The 19,605-nt window shown below is 33.9% G+C and overlaps 1 protein-coding gene and 1 long non-coding RNA gene across 3 annotated transcripts; one reads left to right on the forward strand and one right to left on the reverse strand.

The window, feature by feature from the left end:
• Positions 1 to 158: 158 nt before the first annotated feature.
• LOC121114876 (MOG interacting and ectopic P-granules protein 1) lies at positions 159 to 5,026 on the reverse strand. 2 transcript variants are annotated; one of them, XM_040708985.2, is made up of 7 exons: positions 4,069 to 5,026; positions 2,236 to 3,998; positions 2,003 to 2,169; positions 1,178 to 1,405; positions 862 to 1,047; positions 634 to 779; positions 159 to 425 (listed from the first exon to the last, which is right to left on the reverse strand). In XM_040708985.2, the coding sequence occupies exons 1-7, from the start codon at positions 4,122 to 4,124 to the stop codon at positions 251 to 253; spliced, it is 2,721 nt and encodes a 906-aa protein (XP_040564919.1). In that variant the 5' UTR covers positions 4,125 to 5,026; the 3' UTR covers positions 159 to 250. The 2 variants fall into 2 exon arrangements, with proteins under 2 accessions (XP_040564919.1, XP_071743395.1); XM_071887294.1 differs by having other exon boundaries at positions 4,061 to 5,026.
• A 12,543-nt stretch (positions 5,027 to 17,569) lies between these two features.
• LOC121114879 (uncharacterized) lies at positions 17,570 to 19,280 on the forward strand. Its single transcript, XR_005863363.2, has 2 exons — positions 17,570 to 18,038; positions 18,107 to 19,280. It is a non-coding gene; the product is annotated as an uncharacterized lncRNA (long non-coding RNA).
• The last annotated feature ends 325 nt before the right edge of the window (positions 19,281 to 19,605 follow it).

The raw sequence follows: 19,605 nt of genomic DNA on the forward strand, positions 1-19,605 counted from the left end.
ATAGAGTATTTCTTGACTAGAGTAACCGAAAAACTATCATTTAACGTCATGTTAATGCTAAATTACTTTGGGTTGTAAAAAAACAAAACAACAATGAATTTAAGTCATGTAAAAATTAATTTTGCACAACAATAATTCAATGACATACTATAATAAAAGCGGGTTAATTCATTTATTTCCACAATTACTAGGAGTATTAAATGGATTAGGTTGTTCAAACAAATAGAACAATAAATATAGCTTATTCATGTCACACCTTGGGATTATTTTTTGATTCATAAGTATTTGAGGATGTAATATTAGACTTTTTCTGCGGAATGATCGTAATTTCATCAGACAGTTGAGGAGGTTTTAATATATTTGGAGATGAAGATGCAGCGGGTTTGCTACCAACTTTGGATTTATCTGATTTCTTTGCAGCACCACTAAAACAAAGATTTAAAAAACAGGATTTAATATTACGTTATCTCATTTGAGCCGTTAATTATTATCTATTGGAGACAAATTAAAAATGATACTTTTGACTGTTAAACAGAAAAGAAATTCTCCAAAAAAGGATAGATTTTACTCTAATCATAATAAATTCTGTTCATACTATTAGAAAGGAGGAAATATAATGGTTCAAAATTTTACCTGTGAGCGGTGTATACATGGTTTTCAAAAAGCTTATATTGACCGAAGGTTGCTGTACATACAGTACACTTGTAGGATAAATGCGCAGGTTTTAATGATTTCTGATGATCTTTAGCCACGTGGTTAAGAAGTTTCCACTGATAAACCTAGTAGAGAATAAAAATGTTTAAAATTGTTGACAGCAATGAATTAACTTAGAGAAAAACAAAACAAAAACTGGTATATAACCTTTCCACAAACTGGACATCTCCCAGAATCCTGTCCTTTATTCGCCAGCTCTTGCATACTTGCAGTAACAAGACCGTGAGATCCCAGCAAATGTCTTTCTAGCCCTTGATCGGTGAAAAATCTGTATTGACACTTTTGACAGTTCAGAGGAGGACGATTATATATCATCTTGGGATGAATTTTAACCTATATTTTTTTAAATCATTAGAATAGTGCACTAAACATTTCAATATCAAAACACAAAATTGATAATAATAATCATTACGATTCAAAATTTATTGTGCTTTACGATTGTGAATAATAGCAGAATGCTTACCTTATGAATCCATTGCATATGATTTCTTAGTTGTTCCAAGTCCTTAATAAAACCGTCACAAATTTCACAAATAACAAGATTTCCCTTTCCTTGGCCAGCATTGGGTTGACCAGGCCTCATCACAGAGGGCGAAGGACGGACAGAATTTCCAGATGAGCTTCTACCCGGAAGAGGAGTTATTGATATACTAGGTGAATTTGGACCTCGCGAATTCCTTTGATTTACACTCTGAAAATCAATTAAATATTTTAAGTTTTTATTCATTAAACAACCACTATGCGTTGATGGTTCACCTTATATTAAAGAAACAAAGTCAGATTCTATCAAAAAAAAAAAGTTTTCAAATGGTAATATACACTGGAGATTAATGGACATGTACTTTTTTGATTAAATAATATATTAATACCTCTCGTTATATTAAAACAAATTCAATTTGAATTAAAATTAGGTAGTTGATATGGATCTATTAAAATATTATGTACCAACATATATCTATTAAGAACAGAAAAAATCTTTTTGTCCATTTCATCATGACAAAAATAATGAAAAGGTCATATAATTATTATTAAATGTCCGTATGTACATATGGCATCATAAACTATCATTCGTAGGGATAATTCAAAAAAGAAAAGTCATGTAAACCTTAAAGGATTTTTGTATAATATTTGTAAACAACTATCTTTATGTGCTAACTACTAAGAGGTTCAAAAGAAGAACGAATTAAATAAGTCACTCCTCTTTTACTTTCGGCCCAAACAGCCCTAATTCTGCCTTAGCATGGAGTAGAGCGATGTAAAGGGAAGAATATAAATGTTTTGTTTTTACCTGAATAGTAACGGAACCTGAATTTGCTAAGTTGCCGGGCAAAAGTACAGATGAATTGCTCGAAACTGAACGACCACCTTGGTTAAGGGCCTGCAATACTACTTGATTATTCATAAACTGGCCTCCGACCATTTGCCGTCCTCCTGACTGCATACCAGTAAATCCAGCTGTTATAATAGAGAAGCAAGCCATTAGAAATATTACAATATAATAAGACATACAATATAACTTACATCTCCCAGAGCCTGATCTTGCCATGCTTATAGATGATCCTCCGAGTTGCAATTGTGGCATACCAGAATAGAATCCCTTATTTATATTAGAACGTACATTAGTGGTGGAAGATAATAAACTTCCCGGAATAGGACCTCCAGAGAAGGATGAGTAAACCCTGCCAGAAGTACGTGAGACGGGTGGTTTTGGGATTTTCGCGGGAGGTTCCCAGTCAAAAGCAGGTTCCAAATTCTTTTCTGGTCGAAATCTTTTATCACATGCTGTTTTATGTCGCGTTAATTTTCCTTTCATGTTATCTTCAAAGGGACATTGTGGGCATTGGTGTAAAAATGGAGAACGTTCTAGTTTACTTCGAATTCCATGTTGAGCCATCATATGGAATAACACTTCTTGTGGAAGCTTTGTTTCATAAGGGCAGAAATTACATCGATAAAAAGTCATTCGAATATGAGGCATTTCTAAATGCGAGGCCATTACGAGTTGAGACTCAGTTTTGTAGGAACAGATTTTACATTTTTTCATATCTAAATGAAAGTCTCTATTATTTTCTTTTGAAGCCTCTAAATTCTTTTTAAGGGACATGATAGCGTGCATGACCGTGGCTGATTTATCGCGTTGGCTCTTACGAATTTGTTGTTTTAAGAGATCTGTTTGTACTGCCTCTTGCACTAAATTCATTCCCAAATCCATAAAAAATTTTCCTAGTGGACTTTCAAAGTAGTTTTCCGACTGGGCTTTTTTAGAGGGCTGAAGGATTTCGTCTTCTTCTTCAGATGAGGACTCTGAACTTAGCTTGGCTTTTTCATCCTCAACAATCACAGCATCAGGGTCAAACTCGGGATCCTCTTCCTCTCCTTCCTCCTTGCGCTTTCTCAATTTTTCGGCCTCTTGTTCTTTTTTCTTGCGTTTTTCATCTCTGATTTTGTCTTGCAACTTTTTGATATCCTCCCAGAATGCAGAAAAAGTCTCTTTGGGAGGTTTTTCATAGACGTAAGGAACGATAAAACTCGGAGCTTCTACAACAAACGTGTCATCTGTCAAATTAGGGTCATTCAACTCTGGTTTTTTAGTGATGGAGGAGGACGACGAGGCATTATGTCCCACCTTAGGTGCATGACTGATGGTCACTCCTGCTGGGAGATTCGGAAGCGAGTTGGTTTTAGGACGTGAAGCCGGTGTAATCGTCACACCAGACTTTCCCGCAAGAATGGAATCCGTATCAATGAGGACGACGTTGTTCTTGGCTGCTGCTGCTGCAGATTCCTTTCGGTTGGAGGCAGCAATTTTATGTAAAACTTTGACATCATCAATGGTGACAACTTTCTTTGGTCCTGAGGCAAGAGGAGAAGTTCCGCTGGGTTTCTTCATCATGAGAGGAGTCGTCTTCTTATCAGAGCCCAGTCCCAAAGGATCCTCTTCCTCCTCCACTTCCATGATGTCAGAGTCATCCTTGATCTCTTCCACATCATTCAGATCATCCTCATCCATTTCCACTTCTTCCTCCTCCTCCTCCCCTTCATCCAGGAGAACCTCTCGCCGCACTCCCAGGGGACTCTTTCGACGCCTTCCATTCACTCGCCCCAAAGAGTCCTTCTCAGCCCCGTTCTCACATTTCCCTCCATTTTCACCTTCCAACTCAAAGTCTCGCTCTTCCTCTTCTTCCTCCTCCTCCAATGCCTCCATGTCCTCGTCCCCTCCGCTCCCATTCTTCTCGAACAACAACTCCTCGCGCTTCTCTTCCTCCTCAGATCCGCTCATGGCTCTGGGAAAGACAAAAGAAAAAAGTTGTTACTAGCAACCAAGGGAACTACTATGCTTCCTTGCTTCTTCACCTTTCTCGATCCCTCTCTTCTCTCACTCTTAGCACTATCCTCTGCTCAACACTCATCCATTTCCAACCACGACCAAATTACTCTTTTCTCCTGTGGATCAGTTATCACTCATTTCACTCCACCTATCACACTCACTCATATGACAAAGATCCGCAATCTTCTAGTTAATTACTCTCAATGCAGAGAGACCCAAAGCAATCTGCTACTTCCCAACTCCTCTTCAGTCCGGAGTCGTCGTTTATTGAGCAATTTTTAACTTCTTTTTTTCACAACTTACTACTTACCGCTCATCAGCATAATATCAAAGGAGAAAAGAGAAAAGAAGAAGACTGAACTGGAAAGGGGGGAAAAGTCGGTTCAAAACAAAATGGCGGATTCTAACCCACCCGCCATCAACAACGTTCCACCAATCAAATTCCAGTCTTTTTCACTCTCTCCCACCAATCAATTCTTAGTCTTTCACACGACGCGGGCCCTTTCTTTTCTTCTTCTTTTTAATTCTACTTAGTTGCTTCTAACAATTTTTCTTTTTATTTTTCTATGAATCTCTTCTACCTCCGCATCCGCTCATTCCTCCAATTCTGAGTGGAGTCTCTCTAGATCTCTAGCTACTACTAATCCATATACGAGGCCCCACTTCGTCTTCTTATCAAATTCATATTAAACCCATTTCCACCTCTTACTAATAAATCTCCCCCCATCAAGGATGAGCAATCAGGTTCCGGGGAGGAGGTCATAGTCCTTGCTGCAGCCTATGCTACAAATGATCATTGTTGTTTTGTCCTACTAAAATGCATAGAATGAAAGTAGAGCTACAACAGCAGGAGGATGATGGATATCAACAGTACTACAGGAGATGAGGCTAGGTCATCATCATTTGATTAGGCTTACAAATTCATTGTTGTCAAGTGACTTGTGACTGAATAGGAGGAGGAGGTCCGTTCCCTCGATATTTACTAACTATTATGTACCTACTCTTCTCTCTTTCCCTTCTCCTCCTCTCCTAAACAGAGCTAGTCACCTCATCTCATCTCTCCCACAGAAAAGAGAAATAAATCAATATAGCATGCTAATTGGAGCTATGCTCAAATCTTCATTTTAAGACAAAATATGTCATGGGCATTGCTCAAGTGGCCATAAGATTACTCCATTAAGGATATTTCATTTTTTCTCCATTAAAAGTATGCAGTAGTGATATATTATGAGGTCCAAAATAAGCATTTGGGACACTGGTAGGAATTTCCTATTATTCCATCATGACAGAGATTTTATGCTTTGTACTTTGATTTAGAATTCAACAGTCTGTTATGATCAACATTTAAAGTGTGCTTAGTGTAAATAATTATGTATTCAGCTATTATAATAAGTGCAACACTGATCATTGGAATCGATGCAAGCTCTTATATATATCTTTGTAGGATGGGAAATTATATTTTTGGGATCTCTAATGAGTTAAATACAAAAATAAGTGGAGCAAAAAAAATTCTTGGTGCATACCATCAAATTATCGATTTATAATTGTAAAAATAGATTTGTAGCAGCAAGTGGTCTAAACATATGGAAAAATTTAAAAACCTTGACAAACGCCATCTATTTAAGTAAGTTAGAAACATTTATCGACAAAACTTTGGATATCTAGCTAACCTAGGTACAAACTACTAAGTAAATGAGAATTGTATATTATTTTTTCGACTAGAAGAAAATCCTTCTGCAATGTTAAAAACGTGTCAAAATGAATCTTTATTGAAACAATCCGTTGATTACATACTGTTAAATACGCTCTGACTAAGGTACAAAATCTAGAACCAAAAGAGAGACTTATTCTCTCTACAACATATTTCAAAATATTATGTACATTAAGTGGAGCAAAGAACTACTAACAAACTCTTCTTTTGCCGAGATTAATCTCATTAACTTTTGAGAGAAGTTATTTTGAACGAACTTGAGGAGCAGGTTTTTGAAAGTCAGGAGTAGTGCTACCCGGCTGCCAATGGTATGTGAATGTGTGTGTTTTTTTTTTGTTTTTAAAAAAAAATACACTCACCTACTTGACAATATATATTATATTTATACATATACTGTGTATAAACGAAAGAATCAATCCTCGTTTTGATCATTTGGCCGGCATTTGAAACATACTTTTAAGTGTTTAGTAAAATTCCCTGACCTTTAAAGACAATAATTATGAAAAAATGTGTGCATTTTTAAGCATACGAGGATGCCATTTCTTTGTACTAGTTATTATAATATCCCTGTTGTAACTTGAACCATAGGGCATGAGCAAACTAGAAAATATGTATTATCTGCAAGGGGGGGTTACTTTCCGTAGCCTGGGCTAAGATATATATTATGGATTGCTTGAGGGCACTAGTGTCTCTTCCATATGATAATTATCATTCAGGGAGTTGAATTATTTTGTCACAATACTACGGCGCCACTGACTGTTGCCTTATTTACAAACTAATACAAGTCAACAACGCTCATGCCCTAATGTATCATCACACGCTTAAACATGCGCGCATTTTTCCATCTCTAGACATCATAATCAAATGTAATCGTCCAACTATTGATTTATGTTTGAAAGCATTTCAGAATATACTAAAATATATGCAGTAAAATGGATCATACCGGGCCGTGCAGAATTATTTACCGATTTTTGTTCAGAACATATCGCGGACAATAATGACATTTGAATGACTTGAGAAACAATTTATTCATACATTTTTAGAATAATAAAATAGTTTGTGATCAAGTTTAATCAATGTAGACACCATTTGACTCAATGACACTGGCAAGGCGACGTTTGAAGCTGCCACAGACTTGCTGGATGTAATCGGCGTCCATGGAGGCCCAGGCCTGGTTGACAGCAGCCTTTAAGGCATTTATGTTCTTGTGTCGTTTTTTGCAGGCCTTGGTCTCCAGTTGCGCCTAGATAGGGAAGTCTAGTTTCAGATCTGGGCTCTGAGGGGGCCAGTAGTCCTTGGCCAAAAGTTCATGTTGTCCTTGAGCCACTCCTGAGCTTTCTTGGAAGCGTGGGCGGGTGCTCCATCTAGTTGAAAACCCCAAGGAGAGTTGCCGACTATGGATTTGATCCACGGAAGGACCTTGGACGCCAGAATCTTCACATAATCCTCCGCTGTTAATCTGAGCTAGTGGGGAACCATACCGGCTTCATGGCTTTCCCGTTGGATCTCCAAAGCTCACAACACGGTCATTTTGCCTGTTGAAAACAGGATCTACCGTAAAAGTTTTCTCATCTGAAAAAATGATGATGCGTCCAGATGAGCTCTTGATATCATTCAAGATTTTCTTGGCACACTCAAGTCTGACTTCTCGCTGACGTTCAGTTAGCAGAGGGCGTTCAGTACGCCTCAGGGACTTTCCTCCAGCCCTTTTCAATGCACTTGAAAAAGTTGATCTCGACGTTCGCATCTTTCTGGCCATGTCAGCAATGGACCTGTTAAGAGTCCTCTTGAACACTGCCTTTACTTGCCTTGTTGAGACTGTGGGCTTCCTGCCAGCCCCAGGGGAATGCTTGAGATGACCCCCAGCCTCCAAGCGCTTGGAAACGTTGTAAATTGTCTTCAACGAGGCCCCAACCTGTTCCTTAATGTTGTTATGAGGCACTCCCGCTCGGAGGAGGTCTACAATTTCGATCTTCTTTGTTTCCTGATTGGACATGTGTGGAAGTTGTTACGCTCTCACAGGAAGGATTTTTGTTTATTTTAACAGTAAAAATACGAAACAATCAGATTGGTTGCCACAAAACCTCTTAAAAAGTATATTTACATCATTGGTAAATAATTTTGCACGGCCCGGTATATTTAAATGACTGACTCTCCGGGATTTAGACTCTGCATCTTTTATAATCATTTTGTGAATCATTCAGAATGAAATGGGATGCCCAATATTGTTTATTTAGTCATTTGTACATACTCTGTCCTGTAAAATATTTTTAGTGGGGAAGCTACAATCGACAGAATATATGACGTTGTAATATTTAATGATTGACATTATAATTATTATTGAAATCAGAAGGACTGAAACCAGGGCCTGAGTCTAACACAAACACTCCCCCCACCCAAATAAAATGTCCTCAAAAAAATAGTTTTTTTATTAAACTAAGTCTTCAAATTTCTGAACTAGTTAACACCCACTACGACCCCCCTTTTCCCCCAAATAAAATAAAAAGACCTAAATAATAATGTAAATTCATGAGAATTCCCGATTTGATATACATTTTTAGTCAAAAATATCGAATATACTTATACCAATTTTGTTACCGGAACTGGTACAAATTTATTGATATATTGACAACACTAGTACAGCGTCCGATACTCCTATTTTGTACGTTAAAGTGAAGGGCCTTGGTGAAGTGTTCTTAAAACCTGACACTGACTTGAACCCCTCCATCCTTACTCCTAAGTTCATGATGTTTTCAGGAGTCTTAAATTTAAAAATATAATATAATAATCTTTAATCTTACAACGTGACGTCATCACCGCATTCTTAAGTTTTTAAATAGGTTCTGACAAATTAAAAAAAATTTAATTGCATTTTCTTGCACTTCCTTGGGAAATCTATACAAAATAGTTGGTTTATAGGAAATATCCATGAATAATAAATATATCAATCTCAAAAAAAATCTTAAAAGAGCTGCTTCCATAATGTGTGGGATTCAAAATAATATATATACCTATGTAATATGTAGTATGACCAGAGAAGAGGAAAATTACTTCTACTGGAAGTTCAAGTCAAGTTGCAAGTCCTAATCCCCACCTCTGAGTATGACACTTGAGTGCACACAGTGATGACCATTTGTGATCACTGAAATCATATAATACACTCCCAATTGGAAATCCTTCATTATTTTTGAAATACAAAAACATTAATTCTCAAAACGCCATAGTTTCATGTGAGTACAAAGAAAAAGGCGGTAGGAGATAAGAAGAATTGTAAATCGTAAGCATTTTCGGTATGTTAAATTAAAAAAATAATATAAACATAAACGTGGTCAGTCTGACAATTTGAAAAAAAAAATTGGAGGAGAGAAGCTTAGTTGTCATTATGTTTTCTTAAATTAGCTGCAAGCAACTGTAAGAGGAAGACAATAAACACAAACCCATCACTTTATCTAGTAAATGCATTGACAGGAAATACTCCCATGTCGATCCTCAATTCTACTATGAGCCTAATAAGGACTTCCACTAACACTTCAATAAAAAATCTTCAGTATTAATCTTGCCCTTTCATAAGAACAGACACTTCTGGCTATACCTTATACTTATACGTTCTCTCCTCAAGAATAAAAAAAAAAGAAAAAAAACTAGCTCGCTAATCAATATTGATAAATAATTCAAAAACTTGGCCTACTAATGCTCTGGGCACCTTTTTTGAAAGAGTTGAGGTCGGGGGAAATAACTAGAAAAAACAAATCAATTTTTTTAGGCTGTTATTTAGTAGTAGTTGTAGGCTCGCTTGTACCCAGGGCTGTTGTGATGGGGATTGGTGGGGGGGGGGTAGTCATTTATCTTAATATCGACAAAATCTATGAAAAGATATTATAAAAAGATGAAATAAAACATTACTTTTCTAAAAAAAAACGTCATTAATGAACGAAATTATTTATAAGAAAGACCTTTTATTATTTTAGGTGGAAAAAATGAAATGGAGCAATCTTATTTTTATAAAAATGGTGAATTTTATATCCATCGGAAAAAATGAATTGTCAGGCGGAAAATAAGAAAAAAAATATAAGCCTGACCACAGACCTCTATACATCCCAACTGAATTTGTAACCTATTGAATAAAAAGGAGAAAGAGCTCATCGTTTTTCCGCTGTAAAGTAGTAGATAAATAATACAACTACTTGGATTTTTTACACCATAGATCATATAATATAAAATATCAGCGGAAGGTCCAGTCTCTTTTTTTCTTCTCCTATTGATTATGAAGGTATTATATAGATCGGTGGCCATGACTACCTTCTTGCGTGGCCTCTATTTTGATCTTCTTTTTTAAAGAAGAAACATTCATTTATGACCTAATTTTTAGAAATACAATTTTTTAAATTTCGTTTGTTTCTAACTTTTTAAAATATTTAAAATCCTAATTAAGCCTAATTAAGAGTGTCAGTTCCCTTTTCCTATGTCTATGTGTTAGTACATATCACTAATGTGACATCCTCAGCGTCGGGGCCCTGGAAGTAGTATAAACTATACTGTTTTTTTGTACTCAACATAAGAATGATCTATAATTTATATGATTTTTATTTGGGAGACCCCCTTCTCTGAGTATAATTATCTCTCAGTAGTTTGACTTTTTTTTAAATCATCAAACTAGATCAATCAATCCCATTTCTTGCTTGAGTGTTCCATAGCGTAATAATAATAAAAAAATCAATAGTATTTTTATGGTTCATTTTAAAAACCAATATCCAACCGTTTACCTAGGAGTATTAAGAATATATTTCAGCTTTTATTTGATTTATTATATTTTGTTTAGCTCCGATATGGCCTTTAAAATAAAATCTCTTTTTTTTTTCTATTACTGATTGATACATTTTACGATCTTTAAATACAGAAGGGGGGATCACTGTGAAATTTTATGTTTGATGTTCGTCCATCATCTAGCTTTCCTTCTTATTTTTGCACCCTTTTAATCTCTTCAAAAATTTCCTTGCTCCAAAAAAAAAAAATATATATATATAGTTTGACATGTTCGCCTTTTTCTCTATTTTCCTCCTGGCTGTACTCCACTGACTACTTACTCTATTGTAAAGGAGTAGACATATTATTCTCTGTTCCCTAATTGGAAAAGTAGATTTTGAATCGACCCTTCTAAAAACAGACATGTTCCATATAGAAAGTAGAATAGAACCTTTGTATGTACAATTGGAAGTATCCAAAGAGGATGCCAGTAGCGTATGCATAAGGTGGGGGCAGAAGAGACTGTACCCCCCAAATTAAGGAATTTTTGATCTTTATTAGAAAATTTAATATTTGAATTTTTTTTTTCAAAAATTCAAATATTTGATTAATACATTTTTGTAATAAAAATTTAATTTCTTATGAATAGCTGTGTATATTTGAAATTTTTTGAGAATAGCTATGGATTTTGAAATTTTTTTATAATATTATCATTCTTAGTAAAAGGGATGGTTACATTTAAGATATGAATAATAAAATTTAAAATAACGTGACAGTACAAAGAAAAAATTAACCTAATAAAATGAGCCCCAAATGTAAATTGGATTCGATAAAAATATTCAAGGACTTGGACTTGTGGACTAATACTTGAGACTTGACCAGGCCTTGCAGTATAAATGACTTTTACACTACTTTTCGCATTTACCATAATAAAAATCACGCTCTACATAAGAGGTATAAATCCTATGGTTCTCAAAAAAAAAAAAAAAAAAAATTGAAGCAACCTTTTCTTCGAAAAATAAATAAGCAAGAGTGTTTTCGATCGTAATAAATAATGTGAAATTGTAAGGTTATGTGGCTCTCTATAAAAATGGGGTGGTGACTCTTGGGCATGGGTTAGGGGGTGATAATTTTTTATAGGGGAGGGGCAACTTAATTCGTCCGAATATTTGGGACGAGGGTTTATGACCTTTAAAAAAAAGAAGGACAGAATATCCCTGAATATTGTTATGTTTGTATAAATTGGGGGAGGGGTGAGGTAATTGTCCCTTTCTTTTATGCCTCGGCTCATTTCACACCCTTGTTCTACATAATAGCATCTAATGGAATTCAAATCCTTGTCCTATTTTGACTGTAAATTCTTTATTTAAAATGATTCATCTCATTTTTTGCTTGCAAACGTATACCAATTACAATTCTTAACATTTGATACACAATAAATACATTTTTGAGCCATTCTTATTAATATATTATTAACGTGATTAAAAATAACATTTGTTGCCAAAAAAAGAAAAACCTAAAAAAACGATATGCCCTAAAAAACAGAGGAGAAAAACACCATTTATATATATATATATATATATTTTGCAAAACTAAAGGCTGTAGAAAGTCGAATTGAGTTTCTCTCCTATCTATATGAGATGATCAATATATGTATCTATGGAGTAAGGTCTGAAAAAGAAAAGATGAGGAAACTGAGAGTTTTTATCCTTCTATTCACTTGGTATTGATTAACAACATACAATTCTCCCCCTCATTTAATCCTCAAGAAGAACACAAGTAGTAGGTAAATTCATTAGGATTAGGTAATACAAGGATTTTCTCAAATCAGAAAACGAAAATAATAGATTTAGTGGAAATGGATCGATCCTAAAATTTTGATGTCCCCACCGGTATCATCCTAAATTTTAAGGACAGTTCGAATCGGACGCAAAAACCGTCCCATAGAACAATCTTTGATACATCATAGATATCTAACTTTGACGTCATCATAATAATACTCTATAGTTTTAATCAGACTGATTTAGACATTAATTAGGCCTCGATTAAAAATAATGGCAAACATATTCTCTTATTTTAAAGATAATTAAATTTTTTCTGAAATAGTTCAAATGGTAAATTGAAATACAATACCGTATTATTAGTACAAATGATGCCTCGTAGAGGGTGCTGTATTATTTCAGATATTTTTGAAGGGACGATACCCAACTAGAAAAGACAAGAGCGATTTTAAGTCCCTTATTAAGAATGGATACTATCCTCAAATTTAAATACATATGAAACTAAAGGGGGGGGGGGCATGACTACAAGAAAATGAAAGGGGGTTCTCAATTTTGTTCTAATTATAATAGAATTTGAAAGTTTTTTGAAAGTGTTCTGTAATTTAATTTTTATTTTACAACTATATCTTTGGTCACCAACCGTCCGTATTTGCCAGGAAATCTTCTCTTTTTACATTCTGTCCAGAATGTCCAGGGGAAACTTTTCTATTAATTTTTGCAATGTCTGGCTTTTATTGATTAGCCGATTTTAAGGATGTAAAAAAGGAAATGTTTGTACTAAAAAGAACGGTTATCCTCCGTAATTTAATATATAATAAGGATTTTCTATAATAAAAAATCAATTTAAAAATAAAGGCAGATCAAAACTTTTAATAAGAAAATAATCGAAGACAATAATTAACAATAATCAAAGCTTAACTTTAAACATTACAAATTTTAAAATATTTATACTCTCCTCTTCCTAAAACTGACACAACATAATTGGACCAAATATCCTTTTTTGTTGATCAAAATATGGTCACCCTAGCTTTATGATAATAGTAAATTCTCAAAAAAGTGACAAGGCCATGGCTACTCGGCTGCCCAGTCTATGAGTAAGAAGGATACTCTGAAATCAGGAATGTTGAAGTTACATCATAGTTATGATAATTACAAATAACAATTTTTATGGTCAGTCCGGAGGAAGGATGACTTGAGTTCCTGGTTTTACACAAAGAGAAAGTCTCCTTCCTAACTAATATTTTCAATATGATGAGAAATTTAATTTTTATATCTTATAAAGGCGTGCCTGGTTTGATTGATTCATTAAGGGAAGTATTATATGTATAATGTATATACAAAGCCTCTAACACCTCCAAATTACTAAAAAAAAATCATGCTATAGAGAAGGACTTAACACCAATACGTATTTTTTTAACCGATTATTTGGGGCTAAGTAATACTGTTATTCAGAAGGGCTCAACACAAGGACTAGCAAAATTTCAAAATCCCTAGAAGCTCCTGTGACAGGCACTCTTCAGATTTTAATAGCCCGAAATAAAATGAGCTGGCCCTTTTTTTTAATAAAAAAAAGAGTAACCTAGTGAAATAACGAAACCGAAAATCAATTTGAGCAATGATTAGGAGGAGATCAGCTACAATCAGCTGTGACAAGGGAGGAAGGAGAAAAGGTTTTAAAAACGAACACTTGCTAGAATAACTCCGATTTCGATCCCTAATTCTACTCTGAGTCGAACAAGGACTTAAAATTCTAACTCTGCAACAAATCCTTAGGGCTACGCTCCGTCTTTTATGAGCACGCACGAATGTTTAATCATATTTTTTAAATATACAATTTAATTGAATTTATTTAGGAAGGTAAGCTCACTACTCAGAAGTTATATAATAATGAGAACTGCTAAGGAAAGGAAAATTCATTCTTCAGATTACCAATTCTAAAAAAACGAGCCAGCTAAAAAAAATCATAGGATTTACATAACTAATGATATATATACAGAGAAGTGAGCAAGGATCACTTTAGTTTGTATTAATCTCTCTTGCCCAATATTCCATCTCTCAAAGTTAACGCATTATTTATGACTAGGTTTGTAAATTGTAAGCATTTTGAGCATGAAAAAAAAAAGAATAGAAAATTAACATGGTAACCTTAACACTTTGTTAAATGCTTAAGATGTCTTTTATGAACATGTGGCTGACTTTTTTGTGCAGCGTGTGATAAGTCGGGTGAGAGAGCTACAGCATTACACCAAGTAACGCATCGAGTACCGTTAGTCTAGTACTATTGGCAATATTTGTCATAATATTTTCGTAATATGTCACTTTTCTATGACGTCACTTATTTATTTATTGTACGTACTAAGTAATAATTTTGAATAAATAATAGTAGGTATAAAATTTATTCTTGTCTAAAATATTCTATATTTACATATTAATATAAAGCAAATTTCAAACAAATTACTCCAAAATAATGGGTTATTTTAGAGTCCAAGGATGCAAAAATAGAACTGAGTCAAATTTCCAAAAGCTTTAGGGAAACATTTGCTTTTTTAAATTTCCCATTCCCAAAAATCCAAAAAAGTCGCATGAAAAAAAAAATGGCTTTCAAATCTTAAATATCTTCCAAATTAGAAACCGACAGACAATTCTGTATGTGAAAATCATATTGAATCATAATTCCCTTTCCATAATTGTTCAAACAAAAAGTATATAAATAATGAAGTAAATAAAAGTAGAAATAGTACAGTACTTAACTCATTCACGAGAGAACAGGATATGATTCTCTAAAATGCTTGAAATAATAACCTCTAGCGGACAAAAAAGTAAATTTTGACTAAGATATTTTTTTTCTATAATAATGACGTTAGGCTTCGATGCCCTACTGGGTTTAATGCTTTAGGTAGAGCAATATAGATAATGAGCGAGTGGGCATGTGATGCACAGAAGAACGATGCCTTCTACTCTCATCCTCAGACAGCCAAGACATCGTGTATATTTTTAGGCAGGTATTGTATAATTTTAGTAGCTTGAGTGAAAAAGTACATATCTCCAGGATGTCGGGTTGATTTGTTGCGAGTCTTGAACACTAATATGGAATACATTGAGCAAAATATTTTGGAGTTAAGACCATCTGCCCCGATGTATGGAATTCTACCTAAGTGACAAAAAATAATAAATATTTTAAAGTGATGCATTTTGAGTAATAGCTGTTTTATCCAAATAAGAATTCTAGGCGATAAAAAAAACAAAAAAACATTTTTAAACAAATATTAATATGTCAATTTTTTCTCTCCAAAATAACATTAAAAAATAAAAAGCTAAATTGTGGCTATATTATTACGTATTAGGGAAACAAACCAAATTGTGGATTCATTTAATTGATGGCTATGTTAATTAGTTTTGTAGCAATTAATTATGATTAATTACTTCTTTTCAAAAATGAAAAATAATTATATCTAAAAGTGATTTGAACCTTAAATCAGGGGTGCAGATAGGATTTTAAAACTGTTGTACCATTTGTATTTTTTTAAATAAAGAAATTCATTTATTAAAACGAAAAATTGTATTGGGTCATTTTGATATATATTTTTTGCTTCTTTCTTTTCTAAATTAATATAACGTTTCATTAGATTAGCTGCAAGCTGCTGTGAGTTGAAGAATATTGTAATCCCAAGTTCTGCTGCATATTAGGCAAGGACATAGACAGGAATTACTTTGATGACGATCCTCAATTCTACTTTTAGTCCAACAGGGACTTAAACTTTTAACCAGGCTTATAAATCGCAAGCACTTTGAGAGTGTAAAAAAAGTAACCGAAAATCAAAATGATAACCCTGATAACTATAAAAACGTTTTAGAAGAGAGCAGTTTAGCTCTCGTTTTATTAGATTACCCACAAGCTGTTATGAGCGGAGGGAAATAAACAAAAGTCTATGTATAAAACAAGGATATAGGCAGGAATTACTCACTTTTCTATCCTCAATTCTACTCTGAGTCTAACAAAGACTTGCCCTTATAACTGCCCAACAAATCATCAGAGTTAATCTCCGTCATTCATAAGCAGACGCTCGTGTTTACTAGTGTTCAAACTCGATTTTTCGGTCTGAATCTATTAACAGATTTTTTCCCATGTTCTGATTTATAAATTGCACATATATGATTTATGCAACACAGTTAACTTTATAATAGGACGTTATTGTAAAATGTTCATAATTTTAAAACTCACAAAACAACATTTACAATTTATCTATAGAATATGTCTCATGAGGGCTAGCTTGAGATTCCCAAAAGGCTTGAGGGCTACCATCTCAAAGAATATGTGTAAACGAATCAAGAAATTAAAAGCATATAATATTCACACAAAAAAACAATAACCTTATTTTAGGACAAGTACTTGTAAATTAATGTATTTATATTTCTTTGACAAAGTAAATTAATAAATAAGTAAATTTGTAATATAAACTATTTTTAGAACAAGTCTAGCAGGCGACTAAGAAGAATCCAACAGAAAATTTCGTGCCTGCAGGCAAAGGGTTGTTGCTCTCTGTTCCAGACCGTATTTTAGATGCGACAGATACAGACCAATTTATTTGTAAGACCGATCCTGACTAATTTTTCCCTGGGGTCGGTTCAGAACAAACACTGTTAGTGAAATCAAATAAGTGGGGTTCACATCACAAAAGTCTGAGACCGGTCTAGAATTTTCAGAGGGACACCCAACAATAGTGGTTACACTTTTCGTCCGAGCTTCTGGGCCGAAATATGAGAATATTTACAATAAATGTATTCCAATACATACTCATGAGGGGTAAATATATTGAAAACATCTGAATGCAATAACTAATTGATGAAGTCCAATATTTGTCGGTCTATTTTTTTTTGTGGGGAGGGAGGGGAATTTTTTTTTCTCCCCCTTAAAAAAAATTCCAAACTAAAATTTTTATCAAATTGAAAATGACGTCATCGATTAGGCATAAAGTAAGGAAGGTTGGCAAAATGAGGTTTTGACGTCGGACTCGGCCCTAGATTGAATCCTCCTCTAATTTTATACAACTCTAACGATTGGTCACCCTACCACCTTAACTGAAAGACTCTTCTATGCAAAAGAAAACTATTACTAGGCATGCCATAATTGATTATTGTGTAACAACTTTAGTCAAGGATTTGAAAGAGATCTGCCATAATTTTTTTCCCTCCTGCTCTACATTACATTCTTCACTCTCGCATTAAAATTACATAATAATGATAAGTTTATTTGCATTATGATGCTTTTCCCTTTTTGGAACGATCCCAAATCCCAACAATTTCTTCCTTCCTTCCATGTTCGTCTTCGTCAATTTGATTTCTAATCTATTATAATAGAAGATTGAAGTTTAGCATTCAATCATCAGTGGGTACAAGTGTTTGTCTCGTTGCTACATATTCTTTTACATCAGATTTTGAGTTTCATTTCCTAAGAGCATTTTTACATTATTTTCCTAAATAACACGACAAAGTAAAATATTGTTAGTGCTGTAATGCTTAGAGTCATTTTTTTTTTTTTTTGCTCTTATTTCTCATATTCATCATACAATGCTTAGAAGCTAGCCTCGTAGCTAGTACCCACACATTCGACCTTGGGAAACTATGAAACATTATTATTATATGATTGATAAACTCCTTCAAAGAATAACCCCTAATCTCAACATGTCATTGTTGCCTTATTGCTTAAACAATGTTCATGTAGTCCTTGCAAACTCTACTCACTACCATTTGCAGATCCATGGTAAAGTATAGCCTACAAAACATCTATTCATTAGTAATAATTTAATTAATATTATAAATAATATGTAGTAGATGGTTCCATCGGTATATACCTACAAGAAATGCAAGATGGATTCCATTCGGAGGAGCTTGAAAAACACGCCGGCCCCTCTGGTGGTTATTATTACTTATTTCCCTCCTGTATCCTGTCTACCAAATTCTTTTGAATGAATAGATTATATTTTTTACAAAAATACATAATCCAATCTCCTAAAAAGACATTTGAGAGAGATTATAATATATTTAATAGTAACATTTAAGTTATTCTATAGAGGGAGCTACTTCTCGGCCTCCTAAAACTTAGGGTGCATGGAGTGTTGTGAGTGTATTTTTAATTACTTCTTTTCAATTAATTGCTCTTCTTTGTTATTCTTTATTTATTTTTATCGTTTATATCTAATCAATTAATCCATTTTATATTTTGTAAAATAATTGTTACAAGTGAAGAAAATGTAATTAATTATTTATAACCATCATGGATCTCCTCCTATGAAGTGTGTCAGGGACAGAGAAGGGAAAGGCGCCAATTCTGCCCCATGTTCTCTTTCTTTCTTTTTCCTCCAAAAAATGTTGCCACTATAATAAGTTGTTGTATGTATTTTCTCATGCTGTCTTTGTACGTAGACAATGATGATGATACGAACTAGCAGCAGTATTGATGAGGAGACTCCGTTTCTCGATGACCGCCTCTTTCTTCTTTTCCTTTTTTTTCTTCTTTATTTTATTTTACTACTTGAATTCAACTATCATTATATACGAACAAAAACACCAGAAGGGGGAATGTGAAGGAGTCCATTGACCTCCAGAAACCATTTCTACAGGGTGAAACAACAGAAGAACTATGGAGCCACATTATGATCACGATGATTGCTCCAACATGGGTTAATAACAACACTATGTAGTGTATACTCTATGAACACAAGTATTAAATGTTTATGTGTATATAAGTTGCATACAAGTTACGATTTATGTACAAGATGTAACTTGTACAAGATTCAATTTCTACGTCTCACATTATTTTAATTGCAAGATCCGTCACTTTAATTACCAAATATTAATTGATACCATCATTTCATTTTGATTGATTAAAGTCACGCATTTATTATATATTATCCAGTATATAACTGAAGCTCATAATGTTTGAGATTATGCACTTATAATTTTTAATTTTATTCAGAAAAGTCAATAATAAAATTAATACATCGATCATCAATGGAATATTCATTATCCTCATCAATGGTCTGCTTTAAATTCTTCAACTTATTTTTGGGTTACAATTTATACAATTTGTTCATGCAACTTCTACTCAATGTATGAACATAAAACAAATTTAATTGAAACGAATAGCTAGGCTCCAAGCTAAAGTAGTTTTCTAAATATTAATAATAATGCTTTATTTGAACGACAGATGGCAATCCTAAGAGAATGATACATGTGATGACTTGAGATTTATCAAACTAACGAAAAAAAAGAAAACAAAAGTGACGGGGGGGGGGGTGTAAAGTATCAAGAAGAGAAAGTTTCTAACT

Source organism: Lepeophtheirus salmonis, chromosome 3 (assembly GCF_016086655.4).
Source record: "Lepeophtheirus salmonis chromosome 3, UVic_Lsal_1.4, whole genome shotgun sequence".
NCBI classification, from domain to species: Eukaryota; Metazoa; Arthropoda; class Copepoda; order Siphonostomatoida; family Caligidae; genus Lepeophtheirus; species Lepeophtheirus salmonis.

Bases quoted from the DNA above. Each gene is read 5' to 3' on its own strand.
- LOC121114876 (XM_040708985.2), bottom strand. From the start codon at position 4,124: ATGAGTGTTGAGCAGAGGATAGTGCTAAGAGTGAGAGAAGAGAGGGAT. The intron at 1,406-2,002 runs GTAAAAACAAAA...ATTGATTTTCAG, and splicing joins CAGGTTCCGTTACTATTCAG to AGTGTAAATCAAAGGAATTC. The intron at 426-633 runs GTAAAATTTTGA...TCTTTGTTTTAG, and splicing joins CATGTATACACCGCTCACAG to TGGTGCTGCAAAGAAATCAG.